Source organism: Ailuropoda melanoleuca, chromosome 1 (assembly GCF_002007445.2).
Source record: "Ailuropoda melanoleuca isolate Jingjing chromosome 1, ASM200744v2, whole genome shotgun sequence".
Classification (NCBI taxonomy): Eukaryota; Metazoa; Chordata; class Mammalia; order Carnivora; family Ursidae; genus Ailuropoda; species Ailuropoda melanoleuca.
The window spans coordinates 61,590,667-61,616,017 of NC_048218.1; the positions used below are offsets into that span (position 1 = coordinate 61,590,667).

The 25,351-nt window shown below is 37.1% G+C and overlaps 1 protein-coding gene across 7 annotated transcripts; it reads left to right on the forward strand.

Annotated features, from left to right (window-relative positions):
* Positions 1–5,023: 5,023 nt before the first annotated feature.
* On the forward strand, positions 5,024–25,351 carry TEX55 (testis expressed 55). 7 transcript variants are annotated; one of them, XM_011219769.3, is made up of 4 exons: positions 5,024–6,678; positions 7,257–7,403; positions 9,454–9,513; positions 19,269–20,148. In XM_011219769.3, exons 1-4 carry the CDS (start codon positions 5,461–5,463, stop codon positions 19,317–19,319), a joined length of 1,476 nt encoding a protein of 491 aa, XP_011218071.1. In that variant the 5' UTR covers positions 5,024–5,460; the 3' UTR covers positions 19,320–20,148. The 7 variants fall into 7 exon arrangements, with proteins under 7 accessions (XP_011218071.1, XP_034514771.1, XP_019650876.1 ...); XM_034658880.1 differs by lacking the exon at positions 19,269–20,148 and adding an exon at positions 16,036–16,433 and having other exon boundaries at positions 5,025–6,678; positions 9,451–9,513; XM_019795317.2 differs by lacking the exon at positions 19,269–20,148 and adding an exon at positions 25,328–25,351 and having other exon boundaries at positions 5,026–6,678; positions 9,451–9,513.

Genomic DNA, 25,351 nt, shown 5'->3' on the forward strand with positions numbered 1-25,351 from the left:
ACAGGAGAATGGATAAAGAACATGTGTTACACACATTACAGTGGAATATTATTCAACCATAAAAAGGAATAAATTATTAAAACATGCCATAATATAGATGAACCTCAAAAAACATGTGCTAAGTAATTCAAAATCCAGTTACAAATACCATATATTGTATAATTCCATTTACTTGAAATGTCCAGAAGAGACAAATCCATAAAACAGAAAGCAGATTTGTGGTTTCAAAGGACTGTGGGGAGGGGATAATGAGGAGGGACTGCTTAATGGGTATGAGGTTTTCTTTGGGGCTGATGAAATGTTTGAAACTTGACAGAAGTAGTTGCACAATGTTGTGAATGTACTAAATGCTACTGAATTGTATACTTTGAAATTATTAATTTTATGTATGTGAATTTCACCTAAAAAAAAAAACCCCAACATTATTTCATTTGAAATGTATTCAATTATTAGATCCCTCTCTCTTCTCCAATAATGTTAAAATAGCAACTAAGCTTCAAATGTTAAAAAAAAATTAAATACTTAATGGGAGCTATATTAGTCTGCTAGGAGTAAAAGAAAATACCTAGACTGGGTAACTTAGAACAACAAAAATTTATTTTCTTACAGTTCTCACAGTGAGAAAAATGTATTTCTCATAGGCTAGAAGTTCAAGATCAAGGTGTTAGCAAGTTTGATTTCTCCTGAAGAGTTTCTCATTGGCTTATAGATAGCTGTCTTCTACCTGTGTCCTCACAGGGCCTTTTCTTTGTGTGTTCTGTCCTTTCCTCTTCTTATAAGGTCAACAGTCAGATCAGATTAGGGCCCCACCCCTATGTCCGCCCTTAGGCTTAAGGTTAATTCCCTCTTTAAAGGCCCTATCCCCAGGGGCCTAAAGGGTTAGGGCTTCAACTTAAGAGTTTTGGGGGAACACAATTCAGTCCATAACAGAGATCAATGAAACAACATCAGCAAATCAGACTCATACACATCCTCTGCGTAGAAGTTTTTCCTTAAATTAATATTTAAATTTAAACAATTTCAACAAATTTTTTGTGGATGTCATTGCTGGAATTGAACAAAATTATGCCAAAGTTACTTGGAAGAAAAAATATATGAAGTAGTCACAAATTATTTTTAAAGAAAACAAATGAGGGGCGCCTGGGTGGCACAGCGGTTAGGCGTCTGCCTTCAGCTCAGGGCGTGATCCCGGCGTTCTGGGATCGAGCCCCATGTCAGGCTCCTCCTATGAGCCTGCTTCTTCCTTTCCCACTCCCCCTGCTTGTGTTCCCTCTCTCGCTGGCTGTCTCTATCTCTGTCGAATAAATAAATAAAATCTTTAAAAAAAAAAGAAAAAAAATGAAAGGGAATTTGCTATATGAGATATTAATGTATAGTACATTAATGTATAGTACAGTAGTGTATACTACAACAACAACAACAAAAACAGTCTGAGAGAAACACCAGAACAGGTCATTTTTTCGTGATGAAACAGGAGTGAAATGTCCAGAAATAGACTCAAGTATGTACTAGAGAATGTTATATGGAAAAGCTAGTATTTAAAATCAATGGAGAAATCTTTTTTTTTTTTTTCAAAAAAAAAGGCATTGGAATATTTAGATAACCTTTTACAAATAAGATTTGGTTAGATTTCAATCACAAACCATCTACCAAAATAAAATACAGAAAGCTTAAAGCTTTAAGTGTTTAAAAAATACACACATACCTACAAACACATACATACAAGCATGCTACATAAAGAAGTCCTACAAATCAATAAGGATAAGACAAACAATCCAATATAAAGATGGGAAAAAGATGTGACTAGGCACTTTGTAAAAAAGGATATCTAAATGGCCAACATTTAAATTCTGTAAAAGGGCTCAACATCATTTGTCATAAGGAAAAAACAAAAGAAAACTCCAATGAGAGCCAACAAACCAGAACGACCAACAATAAAAGGCAAACATGCAAAGTAACTTGAATTCCTTTATGCATTGCTAGTGAGAGTGTAAATTGGTCCTACCATTTTGGGAAACTACCTGGCAGTATTTACTGAAGCCAAATAGAGTCTCTCCTATGACCCAGGAACCCTATACTCTGGTATATTCCAGAGAAATAAGCACTCATGTCCACCAAAACACACATACAAAAAAGTTCTTCATAGTTCCAAGCTATAAACAATTCAATGTCAAGCAACATCAGAACTGATCAATAGTTTGTGGTGTAGCCATACAATGGGATACTGCTCAGCAATCATAAATAATTTTTACTACTACATCTAAGAATATAGTCGAGTCTCACAGATATAATGATGAGTAAGAGACCAGAACAAGAGTCATATTATATGATGTTCAAAAGCCAGAAAAATTCAGCTATGGAAACACAGATCAGAACAGTACCTAACTTTGAGAAGGGTATTCACTGGGTGGGGACACAGGGAAACCTGCTAGAGTACTGGGAACAGTCTATCTCGTGATCTGGGTGCTCTATGTATGGATGGATACATACCTAAAAATTCATCAAGCTTCACACTTCTTAAGTTTTGAGCACTTAAGTTTCTATACGAAAAAAGGAAATACACACATACTGAAAAGTACTAAAAGAAAATACAGACGGGGAACATTTATGTAATCTTAAGAGAGAGAGAAGGTCTTTGTAAATATGACCCAAAGATAAAATCTAGAAAGAGAAAAACGAATTTAACTCCATAAAAATTAAAAAAAAAAACACTTCTACATGGCAAATAAGCTAGGAAACTTTTTTTGCAATTATATAACAAATAATTAAAAATTTTAATATATAGGGAGAAGTAAAAATTTTAATATATAGGAAACTCTCACAAATCAATAAGGAAAAGACAAGGTCATGACAAGGTCATTTACCAAAAACAAAAATAAATAACCATTAAACATATATAGAGAATACAAATTAAAACAAGATACTATCTTTCACTTATCAGACAGGCAAAAATAAAAATATATTCAGAACTGGTGTTGGTAGAGGGAAATAGTATTACTGGTGGAGCCATAAAATGACTCAACTTTTCTGAAGGGCACTTTAAAGTATAGTACTTTCCAAAGACCAGAATGAGCATATTTCCTTAGCCAAGCAATTCCACAACTAAAAATTCATCTTAAGGAAAAAAACATGACAAGCTTGTAAAATGTCTGTACAATGATGGTCAATGCAGCACTGTTAAAAGCAACAAAATAAATTCATATAATAGATTACATATAAGTTTTAAAATAGCTACTCTTTATGAAGCACATATGAACTAATTACATATATTATCTCATTTGGTTGTCACAAGAACTCTGAGAGCTATTATACTATTCCCTTTTTCATCTGAAGATGAGAAAATTGAGGTTCAGAGAAATAATGAGATTTGCCCAAGCTCAACAATCTGGTGAGTGACAGATACAGAATTAGAACAAACTTGGTCTGACTCCAAAAGCCAGTGTTCTTTAATTTAGATTACATTTATTGACAAGGAAGAACATTAATACCACAGAGTTAAATGAAAATGCAGTTTATAGAACAATTGCACAGTTTGATTCTATTTTGTAAAATATACACATAACTATAGCTATTAGACATGCAGATGTGAGTGGGGAAATTCTAGAAGGATATCCATTAAAATGTTAATAAAGGTTCTCCTTTGGGTATTTGGGGAGTTTTATTTTTTTTTCTTTATGTTTGTTTTTCTTACTCTTCTACAGTGATTAAATTTAATTTATAAATAGAAAAACAAATCTACAAAACCAATGCTTCTTTGAAATTGTAAACCATAGCCTCTCTCTTATTTTTACTACAAATCGAAGTCTATTTCCTCCACATATTTTCAAATAAATAAATAAAGCAGATCCGTCATACATTTATACTTAGCAAACGTATCTTGAGCGCCTACTATGTTCTGGGAACTATTACATAAATGATTTTACTTCAGTGTACCAGGATTCTCCCTTTTGCTCCTAAGTACAGCATCAAGGGTACCCACTCTGCCTCTCATATCTTGATTACAACTATCTGCATTTGGATTTTAAGTGTTATCTCTAATTATTGAATGCGATTAAATCCATATGAAAGGCACATCTGGTATTGTACTACCAATGGTTGGCCTGCCTCAGTGGTTTTAGGCTTTGAAGAGTCAGACAAATAAGTGCCTCGTCAGTCACCGCCTCTGTACTGCCCCTACTCCTGAAAGGGGGCATGCTGGCCTGAAGCGGATTCTTAAAGTTCATTTCAAAACGGGAGGGCCATATCTCAAAACCCAGACCACAGTGGCCACCACCATCAGGTGCAAATTCCCCACTTGTTAAATATTCCTCCCCCCAGCCTTTCTTACTCCCTTTCTTTCTGGAACCCTGGGTCCTAACCCTAACCCTCCCTTCTGCTATGAACCCAATCAAATGGGGTGATTTTAGAACCCATTCTCACTGGATTTCCTCTCGTCCCTTCAGACTTCTATGTATGTCTAATTCAGAAAACAAACAAACAAAACAAAACAACAGCAAAAAAAACAAAACCACACACACACGGTGGGGCTTTCACAGCCCCAAGTTTCCACAGCCACGACAGTTCTTCCCAAAGGGGAGGAAAACAGCTGTTCGCCTGTCCCTGGAGACAGAGAGGGGGATGATCCAGCAGGGAATGCCCAGGAGAGCGTCGCGGCGACGGTGGGGAAAAGAGCAAATCTCCCGTCCCTACACTCTTATTGTGAGGAATGATCCGTCCGACTTGGCTAACGTGAGTGTTAGGAGGATTAAACTCTTCCTGGTATCACCGAAAACAGCACGGGCTCTGTACGGGCAGGATTTTTACAATGGTTTTTAGAAAGTAAAGAAAAAGCCCCCCAGGATTTGGCCACATCTTTACAATACCGATTAGAGTGCAAAGCGGCCGAGCAGCCAGCAGGAGCACTCACTCGCCCAGTGCCCTGCGCTAACGCCGTGCTGCGGCCGCCGAGGAACCAAGCGTGGATCTCATTGGATGGCAACAGTGAGCGCAGAGCGGGTGTGCTGCCCGCGCGCGGTCGGCCGCAGCTTCCTCCGCTAACACTTGGGCGGCGATTAGAGAGCAGCGGTACCTGAGCGAGCCCGGTGCACGCGCCCGCTCTGAACCTCCACAGGAAAAGGCAGCGGGTACAGCTCTGGGCCACCGACTCACAGAGCCAGGAGCCCAGTGGCTGGGCGGTGGCGACCACCGCGTGTGGCCATCACCGCTTCTCCCTAGAAGGGCGCTCGCCCTGCGCTTGCGTCCACACTGAGCGTCATCCGACTGGGCACTTCTGGCGGCACCCAGAGCTCGAGGCAGCCCTAACCCGGGCAGGGGGGGCGCCCGAGCACCCGGAAGAGCCGGCGCACTGAGGCCCGAACAAAGCGTGCACGCGGCCACGTCGCCCACCCTGTGAAGGTCACCTAGGAGACCAGGCCGGCCCCACCCGCGGCGTCTGGCAACCTAGATCAGCCAGGGCAGAAAATGGAAGAGTCTCCCAACGAGGCTCCCGCCGGATCCTTGGCGCCTGAAAGCACAGCCAAGTCCCCAGATGACAGCCACACAGATGGCCAGGAAGACACCTGGAAGGACCAGGATGAAGAAGAGGTAGATGACCAGACTGATCCCAGAACAGCTGAGCAGGCCGCGCAAGGAATGTCTGGACAGACTGACCACAAAGGCTCTGAACCCACTGGGCGCCAAACATCTGATCGCGCCGATCTCAGAGCATCCGACCACGCCAGTGTTGCTCAGGGTAGTGCATCTGATCACGATGACCAACGAACGTATCAACAGACAGACAGCAGGACATCTAGCCGAGCCAATCATGTACAGTCTGAACAGACTGACAGCGAGATGTTTCTTCCACGTGAACAGAGAACTTCTGAACAGATTGGAAGCAGAAGGTCCAGCCAGGCTGAAGGCAGAGATTATGGGCAGATGGACCACAGATTGTCCAGCCCTACCGAGGAAAGAGCTTATGAGCAGAGTAACAGGAGATTGTCCAGCCAGTCGGACCAAAGACCTTCTGAACAGATTGGCCGTAGATTGTCTGTCTCATCTGAACAAGGAGCCTCTGAACAGATGGGTCGCCGAATGTCCAGCCAGGCGGACAAAAGAGCTTCTGAACAGATTGACAGCAGGTTGTCTGGCCTGGTTGAACGAAGAACTCCTGAAAAGACCGGTCACAGACCGGCTAACCAAGTTGACCCCATAACACCTGTAAAGACTCACCAAGAAGTGTATGAGGAAGCTGCTGGCATAGCTGAACAGCAAGCCGCTGACCAAGCTGAGGGCACTGCTGATCACCTTCCGGCCGACAAGCCTGACTACAGTGACCAGATGGGCCACTTAATGGACGAAGAGAATTACTACAAAGACTACCTGGCTGACTATGGAGCCCTTGACCAGTATGATGACAGACTGTTTGCCCAATTTGGTGACAGTAAGAGGTACGAAGAGGCTGAACCTAGAATAGAACCCTGCAAATTTGAGACTGGAGACATCGACAGTGACAACTCCCCAGCTTCAGCTGAAACTGAAAGTTCAACTGATCTGCAAGCATCTGACTCGTTTGGTGCCAGGTTCACCAGTAATTTGCAAGCAAAAGACCAAGTCTATTCCCAAAGATTCCCTTGTATCTCATCCAAGTTGGACTATATCATCAGTCGAGAAAAAACTGAAGCCATAGAAACCAAGTCAGTAAGTTAAAGGGGCATTTGATAACCAACTGGGAGACTGGAGGCCAAGCCAAGGGCCTGTTGTGGTGATACAGGGGCAGGGAGAGGGCACATGTTGACTGAAAGATGAGGAATAAGCCTACATGTTACAGTTGATTCTGGAAAGGCAGGAGAAGGGTGGGAAATAGATCCTGCTACAGAAAGTCCATTCAGGAAGGATCGATCAGTGAGCCAAGATTCAGGAGACCTGGGTTTCAAGTCCTAGTTCTGCTGCTTACTCTGGGACACTAAGTCATTTCCCCTCTCTGGGATTCTTCCAAAGGAAAGACATTTGGAGTCAGTTGGAGATCCCCGTGAAGGGAAAAGTATTTGAAGTAGACTGGAGATGTGTAAGGTACCTCCAGGGACTTGAGGTGTGTTATGTTGCCAGGAGGATCAGTCAGGTTTGTCATCAGAGTGTCATCAGAGTTTCTCCAACTCCTGGTGTTCAGGTCCCATCAACACCAGATTCCACTGATAATAACAACAATAATAACAAAACTTCCTGGGGCTTTTCAATTTATTAAAGACTCTCTGGCGGGGGGGATATTTCTATTTCAGGATGATATTCCAGAGTACCAAGAAGGACGGAAATCTTTTGGATATGATCAAACTTATAGGAGGCAGTTCCCTCCTATTGTATATGAAGATCCTTATCAAGTTTCACTACGATACATGGAGAAGCACCACATTCTACAAATATTCCAGGTAAGCCTCTCAGCCCCGTTCTTTAAAAGTGAGTTTTGCAGTGAGTACAATAAACTTGCACCTGGCTTTCAGAGGTACAAGAATGGGCCTTTGTTCTATAAAAAGGATATAATTTCATTGAAAAGACAGTAAGTGCACTGAGATGTATTAACCAAAAGAAATAAATGATAAACACCAAAGAATGGGGGCATCTGGGGACTCAGTCAGTTGAGGGTCTGCCCTCGGCTCAGGTCATGATCCCGGGGCCCTGGGATCAAGTCGCACATCAGGCTCTCTGCTCAGCAGGGAGTCTGCTACTCCCACTCCCTCTGCCCATTCCCCACCTCATGTTCTCTCTCTCTTTCAAATTAATTAATTAAATTTTTAAAAAACACCACAGAATGCTACTTACTGTGGTATAAAGCCCTTAGAAGGGATTAGAGATCAGGCAGGTTAGTCGATAGGGAAAAAGTTGGCCAAGGGATAAAGCTTGAGCCAGACTGGGAAAGAAGGACAAAATACTGACAATTGAAAAGGAGAGAAAAAAGCTTTTCAGGCAAGAATATAATACTTTCAAAAGATGACCAATCTGTGACCACCTAAAGACCTGCATTCTTTAGGGAGAAAAAGAAGTAGTTGAAAGTTGCTTTTAATTCTTGAAGTTGCAAATCTCATTGACCTCGGGATATGGGGCTGGAGCCTCCTTGAAATTGTGCCATTTCCTTGGTCAATAAAGAATTAGAAGAGATTATCACATTTATACCATTTTTGTTGTTTGGTGGGGTTTTTTTGTTTGTTTGTTTGCCTGACATATTTATTTTAATGTTAATATTATTACCCAGCAAGGCACAAGTATGTATATTTTAACGTGTACAGGTAGTAACATTGTGTTTGGAAAGGTGTAAAATAAGAATGGCCCACCTCAAATGAAAACATAAACTGGGGGGAAAAAACATTTTTTTTTCCTCCAGGGATCCTACTTCCCTGGGCAGCCTCAGGCCTGGAAAAAAACCACTTAAAGTGGGAAAGTTTAAGTTCAAAGAAGTAGGGTATAGAGGCAAAAGCACGAATTATGCAATCAGTTAGCCCAAAGCTCCAACCTAACTTTGCCACTTCTCATCTTTGTGATTTGGAGAAAATTAATTAACTTCAATGAATCTCAGTTTCCTGGTTTAAAACAGAGTGATTTTACTCCATTAACCCTGCTCTACGCCTTTTCTTTCTTAAAATGTCCTTTTGTGGGAGAGTGCTAATGGCTGGGTTTTCTGGCTTTAATCAGAGAACTACTAATTATTAAACTGAAGGATGAAAGCTATTGAAGAAAGTGGAAATCAAATCATTTATAAATAATTTTCTTCATCTGTCAAGGAAAAAATACTTGAGAATATAACGTTATTATAAGAAAAATTAGTTATCAGATATGTGTTCAATAGAAACATATATGAAATACATAATTAGCATGGGTGCATTAAATGGATATTAAATATTTTATACCTGAAACTTGCCCCATTGTTATTCCCTGCAAATGAGAATTCTGCTTTCTTTATTATAATGTTTTGGGTTATTAAACAACAACAAAGTATGGAAGTGAATTTCTGAAGTTTTGTATATGCTTTCTTATTTATTATTATAAACACTGAACATCTTTTCACCTTTTAGAATGAAATGCCTCACAAGGAAGTTTCCATGTAAAGACATATCGTGTTTTTAATTTACTCAAAAGACTTTTCTTTTGAATAAAGATAAAGTGATTAATTCATTAATTTCTCAGTCTAGCAAAATCACAATTCTCAAAACAAAAACTTTGTCTAAAACTTTCTCACTACCTGTTTGATCTTGGAAGCTGGAAAAATATCCATTGCTATTTATTACTTAATTTTTATTCCTCTAAATTTTACCTTAATTTGCCTAATTTTATCAGTAGTCAGAAAGTAATTTGTCACTTTGTAGAGATACAGAAATTTCTTGAAAAGACTGTAGTGCTAGGTTCAAAACATGGCTTCAGTTAGAAACTGACCACATAACTTTCGCTCAGAACCATAATGCAATGCCTCATGCTCTCTCTCAGCAGATCACTGAAAACTTAGTCTATGAAAAGCCGGAGGACCCCCTCAGTTTTATGCTGTGCCAGGTATGGAATAGGAGAAAGAGAGCAAGCTTTTAATTCTGTTTATTGTAAAATACAGCACACGTACACGCACACAAAACAAAACATGTACAACTCCGTGAGTTACGAAGTGAGCACTTATAAAATGTTGAATGCTAATGTCTTTTTAGCATTAGCCATACTGATGGGTGAATAGTAATGTCTGCAGCTTCCATCTGCTTTTTCCTGATGACTAAGGCAGCTGCATACCTTCTCATGTGTTTATTGGCCATTTGGAAGTACTTCTTCTTCTATTGTATTGTCTTTTTCTTACTCATTTGTCACAATTTTATATGTATTTTAGAAAGTTATGAGCCCTTTGTTGTGTTTCTTTCAGGTTTCTTCTCCTGCTTTCTGCCTTCCCTTTTTATCCCTTAAAAGTATCTTTTGATGAACAGAATTCTTAATTTTGATACAGTCACATTTAACAACCTTTTAAATTTATGATTAGTACTTCTGGTGTCCTCTTTTAGAAGTCTCCTTAGCCCAAACTCCTGTCCGTAGCCCCTTATATGATCTCATAGAAGTTTGTGGATTTTTTTGGTGGTGCCGGGGCAGGGCCGACGTGGGGAGAGGAGTTAAATTTAGTTTATTTTGCCTTTGACATTGATATCCAGTCACTTCAGAATTGATTTTGTGTGGGGTGTAAGGTGGGATCAAGTTTTATTTTTTTTTCTAAGCAGACATCCAATTGACCAGGCACCTTTTATTAAAAAGACCGTACCTCCCATACTGCTTTTTATTTGATTTTGATGGCATATTTGTTTATGCCTGCTCCATACAAGACTGTTTTAATTAATATGCCTTAAAATAAGTCTTACTATCAATCAGAGCAAGTCCTTACATCTTACCTTTCTTTAAAAATATCTTGCTCAGTCTTAGGCCTGTGCGTTTTCATGTCAATATTTAATTTGTCAGGTCACACACACACACACAATCAGAAGCACACACTGGTGGGATTTTGATTAGGATTGCACTGAATCTGTGGATCAATTTGGGAAGAAGGGATGGCTTGAGACAATGAGTATTTCCAATCCTTTACCCTCTGAATTTATTTAGGTCTTTAATTTCTCTCAGGACAGTTATTATTTGCACAAAGATTTCACATATTTTTGATAGATTTATTTGTAGGTATTTTACAATTTTGATGCTTTTGTGAATAGAAACTTTTAAAATTTCAAGTTCTATTTGCTGGTGTATAGAAATTTGTTGATCTTATATCCAGCAAACTTACTAAATTCAACTTATTAATTCTAACCATGTATTTGTAGATACTATGGGTATTTCTACATATATAATCACATAATTTGCAAATAGTGACAATTTTATTTGATCTTTTTTTTAAAAAAAAGAGTATTTATTTACTTATTTATTTATTTGACACAGAGAGAGAGATAGCCAGTGAGAGAGGGGACACAAGCAGGGGGAGTGGGAGAGGAAGAAGCAGGCTCCCAGTGGAGCAGGGAACCCGATGAGGGTCTCGATCCCAGGACCCTGGGATCAGGCCCTGAGCCGAAGGCAGACACTTAACGACTGAACCACCCAGGCACCCCTATTCGATCTTTCTAATCCGTATCCTTTTTTCCCACTTGTCTTATTGCATTTATTATGTATCTTCTCTTTGCCTCTTCAGATCCACCTTTTTTTTCTTTTCTACCCTACAAAGTAGCTAAGCCATATGGACTAGATCCACAGACTCTCATTCCTTCCTACTTCTGATTGGGTTAAGCCAATGAAAAACCCTGGAGGAAGATTGGTGGGAGGAAAGAGAGTGAGATCAGGTTTATTTCCCTGGCCTTTTCCCTTATGATCTGTCTTGAGCTGTCTGGAGGTCACTGCTCCTCTCAAGACATCTTTTTACATGACTCTGCTTCTGAATTCCAGCACTGTCCCCTCCTCTTGACTTCAAGGTTAAGAGGTTAGCTCCACTTTTACTGGCTTTGGATTGTTGTGTTATCTTCTGCGACTCGCCTATGCCTAATTCTTTTAAATGAACCCCTTCTGAATGAACTGTCATCGAAGTCTTCTATTTTGAATGTGCCGTTTATTTTCTGTTGGGACACTGACTGATACAGTACACTGGTTAGGGATCTCCAGTAGAATTAATATTGAATAAAAGTAGCTACAGTGGTTCACTTTGCTTGCTCTTCATCTTAAAAAAAAAAAAAAAAGGTTTCCCTATTCAACTGTTAAGTATGATGTTTGTGCTGTTCTATAGATACTATTAATCATATTAAGGAAGTTGTCTAATCTGTTTTCTGAGAGTTCTTCATCATGAATCATTAACTTTATCAAAATATTTTTCTATATCTATTGAAATGATTGCATGATTTTTCTCCCTTATTCTGTTAATGTAGTAAATATGTCTATTTTCATTTTTAAAACTGTTTAAGCATACATACAGGAAACATACACAGATCAAAAACTGTACAACTTGACTAATTATCACAAATTGAATAGACCCATGAAGCCACCTGTCAAGTCGAGATAGAATGTTACCAGCTCCTCAAATCTTACATGGTGCCTGTTTCCAATCACTACCCTTTCTCTTCCACAAAATAACCACTATTCTGACTTCTAGATTAGTTTGGCTTTTTCAGATTTTTATATAAATGGAATCAAATATTACATACTATTTGGGGGCTGGCTTCTTTTGATGAACAGTATGTTTATAAGATTCATTCATCTTGTGCATATTCACTCTTTTTCATTTCTGTATTCTCTATTCTGAGCGAGACTTTTGGTTTTTCTGAATAATGCTGCAGCGAACATTTGGGTCCTTACCTCTTGGTGCACGTGTACGTGCATTTCTATTGGGTTCATACCTAGAAATGGAATTGCTAAGTCATAGAGTATTGACGTAAGTTCAACTTTAAAAGACGGCTGCCCAAAAGTTTTCCAAAGTACTTTGATCAGTTTATACTCTCGCTTAAAGTGGCATTGTTCTACTTTTCTTCATGTTTCTTGTGCCATGGTGCTTTGAACTTCTAGGAACTGTGGGCTAATGGTTTTCATCATATTTGGAAAGTTGTCAGCCACTATTTCTTCAAACATTTTTCTGTCCCAGCCTCCTCCTCTAGGAACTCAACTGCACATGTAATGAGCCCCTTGAATTTGTCTCACAGCTCACTTGATTCTCTTTATTAAAATTTTTTTCCTCTCTCTATATCATTTTGGATACTTTCTTTTACTATGTCTTCAAGTTTACTACTCTTGTCTTCTACAGTGTCTAAAGTACTATTAATAATAAAGTGCCAGTGTGTTTCTCACTGCATACATTATAATTCTGTAGTTTCATCCCAAGTAGGTTAGTTTGTGTCTTTATTTTTTTAAGCTTTTTTTTTATTATTTATTTGACACAGAGAGAGACAGCCAGCGAGAGAGGGAACACAGGCAGGGGGAGTGGGAGAGGAAGAAGCAGGCTCCCAGAGGAGAAGCCCGATGTGGGGCTCGATCCCAGGACTCCGGGATCATGCCCTGAGCCAAAGGCAGATGCTTAACGACTGAGCCACCCAAGCACCCCTAGTTTGTGTCTTTTCTAGACTGATGGTATCTCTACTTTACTTTTTGCACATAGAGAATACAGTTATAATAAAAATTTTAATTTTCCTACTTCTTTACATGCCTGGTAATTTTTTAATTGAGATATAATTGACACATAACATTGTATTAGTTGTAGGTATATGCCTGGCAATTTTTGACTTGTGTAAGATATTATAAATTTTGCCTTGGTGGGTGCTGGATTTTTTTTGTTTTCTTATAAATATTCTTGGACTTTATTTTGGGGCCCAGTTAATTTAGTTGGAAACAGCTTGACCTTTTCAGATTTTGGTTTTAAGACTTTTTCAGGGGAACAGAAGAGTTTTCATTCTAGGGCACATTATTCCCCGCTACTGAGGCAAGACCCTTTTGAGTATTCTACCCAATGCCCCATGAATCATGAGGTTTTCCAGTTTGACTGGTGGTAATGGGCACTATTCCTGTAGATCAATTTTCCATGGCCTCTGCTAGTTTTCTCACACACGTGCACTGATCTATACGCAGAGGATAACTTGAAGGGGACTTTCTACAGATTTTCAGAGTGCTTTCTGTGCCATTCTCTCATCTCTGGCACTCTGCCCTGTGAACTATAACTGTCTTGATTTCCCCAGACATGTCTTTTCCATTTTATCTCAGCTCCATCTTCTCAACTCAAGGGTCTACAGAGTTCCTCTTGGGGTCTCTTTCTCTATACTAACATCAGAAAATTTTCTGAAGACAGCACGGTACATGCACACTTATGATTATTATGTCTTTCTGATGAATGGACTCTTATCATTATGAAATGCCCATCTTTCTCCTTGGTAATATTCTTTGCCTTGAAGTCTGTTTTCTCTGATATTAATATAGCCAGTCCAGCCTTCGTATCTTACAGTTTACTTGGTATATTTTTTTCATCCATTAATTTTCAACCTATCTATGCTTTGTATCTAAATTGTATGTCTTGTAGGTACTACATAGCTGGATCTTTGTTTATTTAGAACAAGGGTAGGCAAACTATGGACCACCTGGTTTCAAATGGCCCACAAGTTTAGAAAGAATTTAGTATTTTAAAGTGGTTGAAGAGGAAGAAGGAGAAGAAGAAAAGTAAGTGCAAGAAGGGGGAGGGGGACTCAGCAGCAGCAACAAATTGTGTCCTGTGATGTCTAAAATATGTACTATTCAGCTTTCAGAAAAAGTTTGCCAATCCCTGGTTTAGACCATTAACATCTAACCTAATTATCAATATGGTTGAATTTAGAGCTCTCATTTTATTATTTTTATTTTTGTCTCTTTCATTCTTCTGTTCCTCTTTTATTGCCTTCTCTTGGATTATTTGAATAATTTCAGTATTCTACTTTAATTTGTGTATTGGCTTTTAGCTATACCTCTTATTATTTTTTAGTGATTGCAATATGTATCCCTAACCTTCCACAGTATAAAATTAATACTTGTATCACTGCACATGAAAAGGAAACTTTATAATCATATGGGGTCCTTTACTCCCATCTATTCTTTTATATTAAACTTGTCAAATATATCACTTTCTACATAAGGGAAAACCCCCACAAGACAATAATTTTGGCTTTAAATAATCGTATGTATTTTAAGGAACTTAAGAGAGAAAAAAGTCATTTTTTACACTTATCCACATAGTTTCTGTTTCTAATGTTCTTCATTCCTTTGTGAATTTTCATGTTTCTCTCTGAAATTATTTCCTTTCAACCTGAAAAACTTCTTCCAGCATTTTTTGTATTGCCGCACTGCTGGCAAAGAAGACTCTTAGTTTTCTTTTACCTGAAAATCTCTAACACATTCCTTTTTGTAGAACATTTTTGCTGGATATAGAATTCTGAATTGACTTGTCCAGCTCTTAAAAATGTGGTTTCGCTTGTTCCTGGCCTTCATAATTTCGGGTGAGAAATCCACAGTCATCCAAATTGTTTTTCCCCTGTACGTAATGGGCCATTTTTGTCTGACTGCCTTCATAATCTTCTCATTTTCTTTAGTTTCCAGAGGTTTTATCATGATGTTCTTTGGAATTTATGATTCTGGGGGTTAGCTGAGCTGCTTAAATCTTATAAATTTATATCTTTCCCCAAATTTTGGAAGCTGTCTGCCAGTTTCTTCAGATATTCCCTGCCCCATTCTTTCTCTCTCCCTCTTTTCTTTTCGATACTCAAATTAACCTTATATTAGACCTTTTGATATTATCCTACAGATACCTTAAAGTTCTCTTCATTTGTTTCAAGTTTTCTTGCTCTCCAAGTCAAATAACTCCTTGGCTTTATTTTCAAGCTGACTGACCCTTTCTTCTGTCATCTATATTCTCCATTAAGCCCATCCAGTGATTTTTTAAAAATTTTTCAGTTCTAAAATTTTTGTTTGGTCCTTTTCTTTATTTTCTATTTATCTTCTGAGATATTTTATGTTTTCTTTGATTTCCAGCATATTTTCCTTTACTTCATTGAATAGGTACAATAACTGCTTTAAATTGCTTATCTGACAATCTCAACATTGGATCATCTTGGAGTTGGCATCTGTTGATTGTCTTTTCCATTTTTTAAAAAAAATTTTTTGTGGTAAGAACATTTAACTTGAGTTCTACCCTCTTAACAAATTATTAAGTGTACTGTACATTATTATTGACTATAGGTACAAAGTTGTATAGATCTCTAGAGCTTATTCGTCTTGCTTAACTGAGACTTTATGCCCATTAATTAGTAACTCCCCATTTCCCCCTCTCCCTAACCATTAACAACCATCATTCCACTCTTTGATTCTATGAATTTGCACTTAAATACCTCATATAAGTGGTATCCAGTATTTGTCTTTCTGTGACTGGGATATTTTACTTAGCATAATGTCCTTATTCATCCATATTGTCACATATTGCAGAACTTTGTTGTTTTTTGAGACTAAATAGTATTTCATTATGGGTATATACCACGTTGTCTTTATCCATTTTTTCTGTTGATTCACATTTAGATTGTTTCCACATCTTGGCTACTATGAACAGTGCTGTAATGAACATATCTCTTCAAGATCCTGATTTCAATTCTTTTGGATAAATAAAGCAATCCCAGAAGTGGACTTGCTGGATCATATGTAGTTCTATTTTTAATTTTTTGAGGATTCTCCATACTGTTTTCCATAGTTGCTACACTATTTTTACCTTCCCACCAATAGTGTGCAAAGGTTCCAATTTCTCTACATTCTTGCCTACATTTATTGTCTTTGTTGTTTTGGAAAGAGTTAACCTAGCTGGTTGAGATGATGTCTTGTGGTGATATGTGATTTGCATTTTCCTGATGATTAATGACATTGAACATTTTTTCATGTGCCTGTTGGTCATTTGTATGTCTTCTTTGAAGAAATATCTATTCAAGTCCCTAGCCCATTTTTAAATTAGGTCATTAGTTTTTTTTATTATTGAGTTTTAGGTGTTATAATATATATTTTGGAGATTAACCCCTTATCAAATACATGGTTTGCAAATATTTTCTCCCATTCTGTAGGTGGCTGTTCACTCTGTTGTTTCTGTTGCTATGTGGAAGATTTTTAGTTTGGTGTAGTCCCACTTATTTAGTTTTGTTGCATGTGCTTTCAGTGTCATATCCATGAAATAATTGCCAAGACCAATGTCATGTCTTATGTTTAAGTCTCTAATCCATTTTGATTATTTTTATTAAGGGTCCAGTTTCTTTCTTTTGTGTGTAAACAGTTTTCCCAGCACCATTTGTTGAAAAGAATTTCCTTTCCTTCTGCTTATCTTCGGCACCCTGGTGAAGATCAGTTGACTGTGTATATATGGATTTATTTCTGGGCTCTCTATTCTGTTCTTTTGGGATATATATATATATATATGTCTTTATACAGGTACCATATTGTTTTTATTTCTGTAGCCTTGTAATATATTTTGGAATAAAGAAGTGTGATGCCTCCATCTTTGTTCTTCTTTCTCCAGCTTATTTTGGCTATTAAAGGTCTTTTGTGGTTCTACAAGAATTTTAGAATTTTTTTTTCTATTTCAACATTCACCAGAGCAATAAGACAGAACTCAGTCTACACAACATACTATTCACAACATTCAGACTATGATCTAAAATTATGCCACCTACAAAAACCTAGAAAATGAAATTCATTTTTAAGTGGAAAAGATGATTTTACTTCTTCCTTTTTGGTTTGGATACTGCTCTGGCTAGAACTTCCAGTACTGTGTTCAAGTGGCAAGAGTGGTTATTTTTGTCTTGTTCCTGAACTTAGAGGAAGAGCTTTCAGGTTTTCACCATTTTCGCCACTGAGTATGATGTTAGCTGTGGGATTTCCATAGATGGCCTTTATTATGTTGAGGTAACTTCCTTCTATTCCTTCTTTTTTGAGAATTTTTATCATGAGAGGGTGCTAAATTTTGTCAAAAAATTTTTTGATCTATTATGACAATCATATGATTTTTATTCTTCATTTTATGAATGTGGTGTATCACATCAGTTGATTTTTGTTCATAGTATACAGGTGTTATTTGCAGGATTCATTTTGTAAGTGCTTATTCTTGCATATAGGAAGCAGCTCTTACTGTTTTGTATAAAACATATGCATTTAAGGTTTTGTCACATAAGTCTAACTGTGGTATTTTCACTTATTTAGTTCAAAATAGTTTCTAATTTTCACTATGTCTTCCTCAACTCATGGATTTAGGGACATTATTTATGTAAATTATCAAATACTGGAGTTTCTAATTGCCCTTTGGTTAATGATTTCTAAGACAATTGCACTTTACTTATAAAACAAGATTTCAAATATTTGAAATGTGTTGACTTGCTTTATGATGCAACATGTGGTTTAACTGTGAATGAATTAACTGGGGTTGAAAAAAATTTATTCTGCAATTATTAGAATATATCCATTAGGTCAAATGTTCTAAATATATCCATTAGACCAAGTTTTCAAAATGTGTTGTTCAAGTCTTGCAATACAATTGTGAATTGCCTGTCTCCTTTAGTTCTGTTAATTTATGCTGTGTGTATGTAGTTAAGGTTATGTTATTAGGTATGTATGAATTAGAATTCTTATATTTTTCTGGTAACTTGAACTTTTTTATCATTAAGAGATATATCATGAACTCTAATGATTCTATTCAGTATTTTTGTAGCTGTATCAGATTTATTTTAGTCAATGTTTAAATGATATAATATCCTTGTTACTTTTAACTTTACTCTGCCTTTAAGTTTTAGGTGACTTTCTTATAAATAGCATATAATTTTTTATCATTATTCAGATCTGACAAGCTTTTAATTTTAACCCATTTATATTTGCTGTTATTAAAGATATATCTGGGTTTACATCTATTGTCCAACTATATGCTATTTGTTCTACCTGCTCTGTTTCTTTTCCTCTACTTTTTGCCTTCCTTTATCACTCCATTTTTCTATTAGTTTAGAAGTTATACACTCTGAATTTTTTTGTTGGTTTCCCATTAGGGTGATTTAAAAAAATTGATAGACTTTATATTTTCAGAGTAGTTTTTAGGTTTACAGAAGAACTAAGCAGAAAGTACGGTGAGTTCTCATTTACTCCCTTCTCCTTTCCCCATTTTCCACCCCTAGTTTCCCGTTATTGACACCTTGAATTGGTGTGGTACATTTCTTACAGCGATGAGCCAATATTGATATAGTATTATTAACTAAAGTCCATGGTTTACATTAGGATTCTCCCTGTGTTGTGAATTCTATAAGTTTTGGCAAATGCATATGATATGTATCTGTAATTTCAGAATCACACAGAATAGAGTCACTGCTGTAATAATTACTTTTAATATTTTTTAATGGGGGCACCTGGGTAAAACAATCGGTTAAGCATCCAACTCTTGGTTTTGGCTCAGGACGTGACCTCAGGGTTGCGAGATCGAGCCCTGTGTGGGGCTCCGCACTCAGCAAGGAGTCTGCTTGACATTCTCTCTCCCTTTGCCCCTCCCCCATGCAGCTCTGTCTGTCTCTTTCTCTCTCAAATAAACTAATCTTTAAAATGCATATGTATTTTTTAATGGTTCCCATGAAATTACAACAGGTATTCTTGACTTATCAAAGTCTAAATTATTTGTACTAGATCAGTACAAGGACTTTTGTGTTTTAAATTTCTATATAGTTTAACCCCACAAGAAACGGTAATTCCAAGTTGACCAAACTTGCAAGTGGAAAAAAATTCTTTTTCATTCTCTTCAGGTACAGGAAATGATAGCAAACAGAGACAAAAGTGAAACCTACAAAGAATGAATTTCTCCTCAACATTGTTTACAGCCCTCAGTATCAACACTATGTTCTGCCTCTCACTCTGAAAAATGATTTTTGAATGGTCATTGGTAGTGACTCTGCCTAAATATGTTCTTAATTTTCAAGTAAAAATCTATAGGCTATCTACTTCAAAAATTCACATGATAGTTACAGTTACCTCTGGCTAATCATACCAAATACATAGGTGTTATACTTCTCCATGGCTTGGTATTTCAGTACTCATTCTTCCAAAGTACTGTACAATAACAAGTTCACAAATCTCAAGGAGGATCAAGAAAAGAATATGAGTAGTTTATACGTAGTTCTTATAAGGCATACAAATCTATCATATCTCCAAGCTATTTATAAAATTTTCAATCAGAAAATAATTTTTAACAGCCCATTTTTTCCCCTTCTCTTAATGGAAGATGATTGTTATAATCTCTTTTTTCTTGTCTTTTAATACCTCCAACATATTTTTACTGTTTTTCTCTTTGACCCTGCCTGTTATATTCTGCCCTTAGTAGATGGGATTTAATCTAATCCTAGGAATAGCTCTCCTCTGATTTTTAACCTACAGCAAAATTCAAACATGTTATACTACTATGTACACATCTGTGGGAGAGGCAGACTCATGCTTCCTCATTACCTTTATCCCCTGAAGAGTATCGACATTGTATGGACCGTGTAACCAGTGGAACTGGTATTTAAAAGCAAAAAGCCTTAACATGGTCTGTCTGGTATGAGAGTATCTGCCCAGCAATCATAACTGAGATGATCATCCAATATTATATTTGTAAGCTGAACCTGTTGTTTAATTTCTATTTGAACATTAAAGCAGACTTGATTCTTTATACTGTTGACTTGGTGTGATTATGTGGTTGCATTACAATGAATTAAGTTTCTGTTTGAATGGTCAAGCACAAATCCTACTTTTTTTATACCTGAATTTCATTTCTAATAATTATACCAAAAAAAAGATGTCCTGCTGATAACTTCAGATTTTATTTTGTTCCTTCAGTTGTCCCCAAAACGTGCATATAATAGATGTTTTCCACTCGGATAGGCAGCTTGTCTGTTGATTGTGGGTTAGCAAAACCGGGTGAAAGCTGGATAACTTATGGGAAAAGTTTGAGTGACATGACTAAGGTTATAGTCAGTTGGTTGAACAAAATAATCCAAAGATTATTGTGTTCAAAAACTTGGGTGTTATCAGTAACATCTGAAATTAAGTATTCCATTTAGTTCACTGGTTTTCAGCCCTACCACCAGACAGCTTTAATATACTTCTCAAAGCAGAACACTTCAAACCAGACCACGCCAGTCATTTCAGCCCTTCTCATTGGCTTTCTGGGATACATTTCACAACTGTCATTTTGACCTTTTGTCAACGAGGTGGTGGATTAGAGGGGATGAGCTTGGAATGGCCCCATCATCCTATATGGACACGTATGACTGAAAGGAGAAGGAGATGGGAGAGCAAGGCTCACTTTCAGTGACTCAAGCTGTCTACTAAAAGAACTGTCTAGTGTTAAAGATCAATCAGCTTAAAGTATATTCAGTTCTTAGTTCCTAAGTGGTAAGAAGTAATCCCAGGCCTGGAGTAAACACTAAAGGTGAGAATCTAGGTGGAATGAGCTGTTGGCCAGGAGGGAAAGTGGAGTCTCAGAGAAGACCTTCTCTGAGTGTAGCTGACAGAGGACATGGATGGCCACGTGGGAGAAAATGTCATGGGGAATAAAAGTTTCAGTGTCAGAACAACCAGAGATCAAAATATATGATCCCGCTTGAAGGAATCCTCCAAGGATTCTTCTGAAGGAGATATTCCTATAGATATGAGGTGTGAGTGTTCCAAGTGTTAAATGAGATGACACATAAAAGCACTTAGAACAGTGCCTGGCTCTGTTAGCTCTTATTATTTTAGTGCTATTATTACCAACAGTCTTACTATTTCATTTTACCCGAGCAATCCTCATGACCCTCCCTCCCTGCATCCCCTGCCACCCTGATCTCACAGTAACAGAAAGTAAAGCTACTAGACCAGTTTTCCTGGGCCTGTCCCCTCCCCTCTTCCATTTAAAGAATAAACGTGAGACATCATTTATCATTAGGGAAATGGAAATCAAAACAAAGATGAGATACCTCTTCATACCCACTAGGATGGCTGTAATCAAGAAGACTAAGCATAACAGGTGTTGACAAGGATGTGGAAAAATTAGAACGCTATACACTGTTGGTAGGAACGTAAAACGATACAGCCACTTTGGGAAACAATCGGGCAATTCTTCAAAAAGTTAAATGTCATATTATCATATGACTCAGCAATCCACACCTAAGTATATACCCACGACAACTGAAAATATATGGCCTTACAAACACTTATACACACATGTTCCCAACAGCATGCATAATAACCAAAAAGTGGAAACAATGCAGATGTCCAGCAAGTGATGAATGGATTTTGAAAATGTGATAATCAACAGATGAATGGAGAAACAAAATATCATAAATACATATGAAGGAATAGTATTCGGCCTTATAAAGGAAGGAAATTCTGTCACAGACTACAATATGGGTGAAACTTAAGGACATTATGCTAAGTGAAATAAACCAGTCACAAAATGATAAATAGTGTATGATTCCACTCATATAAGCTATCTACAGTAGGTCAGATTCATAGAAACAAAGTAAAATGATGGCTATTAGGGACTGGGGGGAGGGAAGATAGGGTGTTGTTTAGCAGGTTTAGAGTTTCAGTTTTGCAAGATGGAAAAGTTCTAGAGGTCTGCTGCACAACAGTGTGAATGTACTTAACACCACTGAGCTGTAAATTAAAAATGGTTATGATAGTCAATATCACGTGATACGTTTTTTATCACAATTTTAAAAAATTAAAAATGAAAAAACTGTGCTATATGTATACAGTGGAATATTACTTAGTTATAAAAAGGAATGAAGTACTGATACACGATTATGATGGATGCACCTTGAAAACATTCTGTGAATTGAAAGAAGCCAGACACAAAGGCCACACATTATATGATCCTGTATGTGAAATGTCAAGCCTAGGTGAATCCATAGAGATAGAAAGCAGATTCGTGGATGTCAGAGGCAAAGGAGGGAGGGTAATGGGGAGTGAATGCAACGAGGATGAGGTTTCTTTTGGGGGTGAGGATAATGTGCTGGAGTTAGATAGTGGTGACGGTGCCCGACTCTGTTCTAAAAACCACTAAACCATAGATGTCAAAGGGGTGGATTTTATGGTATGTGAATTATATATCAAAAAAGCTGTTATTTAAAAAAGCATAAATGTGGATGTCAATATTTTTAAGTCCACTTTATGACAGAGGAGAGTGAAGGAGAAACTCGGAAAGATTAGAAACAGGAATACCTGAACCTTCCAGGAGATTTATCCTATTTCCTCCATTCTTTATAAATTCTCTTGCTTTACTCTTTGATTTCTTGCATATGCTTTATTTTTTTTAGTTAGCTTCCTATTATTTCGCACATATGCACATGTGTGTGTCCAGCTTTATTGAGATATAATTGACATATAACATTGTGTAAAGTGCACAATGTAATGATTATAGATGTCTGTGTATATTGTGAAATGATTTTCACAATAAAGCCTCCTATTATTTCCTGACTAACTTATTCTGTTTTATTCACCCTCTCTCTTCCACTTAGCTTCCTTTTTTCCTTGTGTAATCAATGTGAATATATATATGTGCAATTAAGTCTGTTGATGTTTTTGTGGTCATGTGTCTAGATATATTTTTGTGTACAGAGGTGTGGCCAAATGTGGTTCCAGGGATCTGTGTATCTATGCTGGAATCTTCCTGTCAGTTTTTTGGGAATAATGTAAGGCTACAACTCAGAGAGAATTGTGGTTTTTGATGTGTGGTAAACAATACTAGTGGGCCAGTGCCTTATTAGGCTCTCAAAAGGCTTTTTTTTTCTTGTAGCATTGGCAGAATTTGCAATACACTAACATCAGAGAGAGAGTGGTAAGGTGGCCTGTTGTTATGAACAGAGAGGATTCCCATAGGCGGAGTTGAGTTGTCTGTCTAATTCTGTGTTGTGATTTTGTTTAAAAAAAGAAAAAGCAGTTCTTCTCAAACCCCATTAAAACTACAGTAAAGATTTACAAAAAGAAGTAAATCCATTTTGATACTCAAAGCAGGAGAGACAGAAACCAGAGATTTTTGTGATTTCTGAAAACAGAAAGCAGATGGGACAGATAGGTCAGGGCCGAAGTTCCACCTCAAAACCCACCAAGGTGGCTTGTGGAAGGCGATGTGTTTCCAGGCAGAGCCTCAGAGGCTCCATGCACAGTGTGGGCAGCCGTGGGAGAAGAGAGTGAGATGTGAGTAACAAAGGACTCCTCCTTTCTCACGACCTTTACATTCCATTTTAGTCACCTACCACCAGAGTCACATCGTGTCATCACCAAGAGTGCTCCAAAATGAAGCCACCCATAGAGTCAAATGACACATCCAGAAATGACACCAAACCTGGAGAATTTATAAGGAAGATTTGTGTCAAATTTTTATATTGAAAACAAAGTGAGGATAATTTTCCAACCTCAAAAATATCCAACCCCAGATTGATCAAATAAATCATGACATATCTATGCAATGAGATTCTATGCACCCAACTAATGCTGCTGGACTTGCTGTTTAATTATTTGGACAAGTGTAGTTGGATCTACTCCATACCATTTAGCATGCATATACATACAACACTACACACATCTGAAGAGTTAAGTAGAGAAAGACTGAAAGAAATAAAAGAATCAGGAAATAAGAAATCTTGAGTTGAAAAGTCCTTTTTAAACATAATGCCAAAGGTGAAAATCCTCAAGGGGAATATTTATATAATTGACATGAAATATTCTAGAAGTATGAAAGAAAGCAAAAATGCAGATGCTTAATCAAGAGTAATAGTTGTGGGGAACATGGCAGGTCAATATCCTAAATACATGACAAGTTCCCACAAATCAATTTTTAATCATAAATATTCCCAGTCAAAAAAGAAGGCCAAGAACATGAATGGGAACATTCATTGAAAAAAACATGTAAATAGCCAAAGAAATATAAATTAAAACAAAAATTAGATACCAATTAAATATTTTTTTAGACAAAAAAATTTTTTGAAGATGGCACCTATCCTGGCTAAAAGTGCAGATAAATGGGCTGTTTCTTACACTGTTGTGGAGTGTATACATTTTACAACCTTTCTGGAATTCAGCTGGGTCACATGATTCCAAACACTTTAAAACAAAACATGCCCTTTAGTCAGAAATTCTAATTCTAGGAGTTTATACTAAGGAAATAAAGAAACGTATTTAAAAATTTACATATAAGAATATTCACAACATTATTTTATAATATTGAAAAATTGCAAATCTGAATTTTCAACCTTTGGGATTCAGTTAAATACATAATAGCATATTCATATAGCAGGATATAATATATCCATTAAAATTATGTTGTAGAATAATCCCATAGGGAAATGTCTGCACCATATTATAAGTGAAAATAACTGGTTTAGAAGACTTTAAATAAGTTATGATCCCAATTACATGGGGGACATGCAAAGAAGAAAGATCAAAATTGCCATAAGAGCAGGAATTTCATGTTTAATTCCTGCTAGAACTGTACCTGACACATAATATACCTCAAATACTTCCTGAATGAATGATTCTACACCAAAATGTATATTATATTTATCACTGGATAAGGAAGTATAGTGATTTTTATTCTCTGCAACAGACATGCATTCATTTTGTTATCAGAATAGAATAATGAATATTTTAAAAGCAGAGAATAATTTAGAGCAAAACATAAAGAAATGCAGATCCCTTCATAAAACTGGCACTTTGGTCACACACTTTTGGCTCTTCTCAAGCATTATTTAATGCAATGGGCTTCCCCCCCAGGACAAATAGATCTAATTCACCCTAAAGTTCCCAAATCAGAAACTCATTCATTTATTTTAAACTATTCTAGTTTCAGTGAGGCAGCGAAGACAGA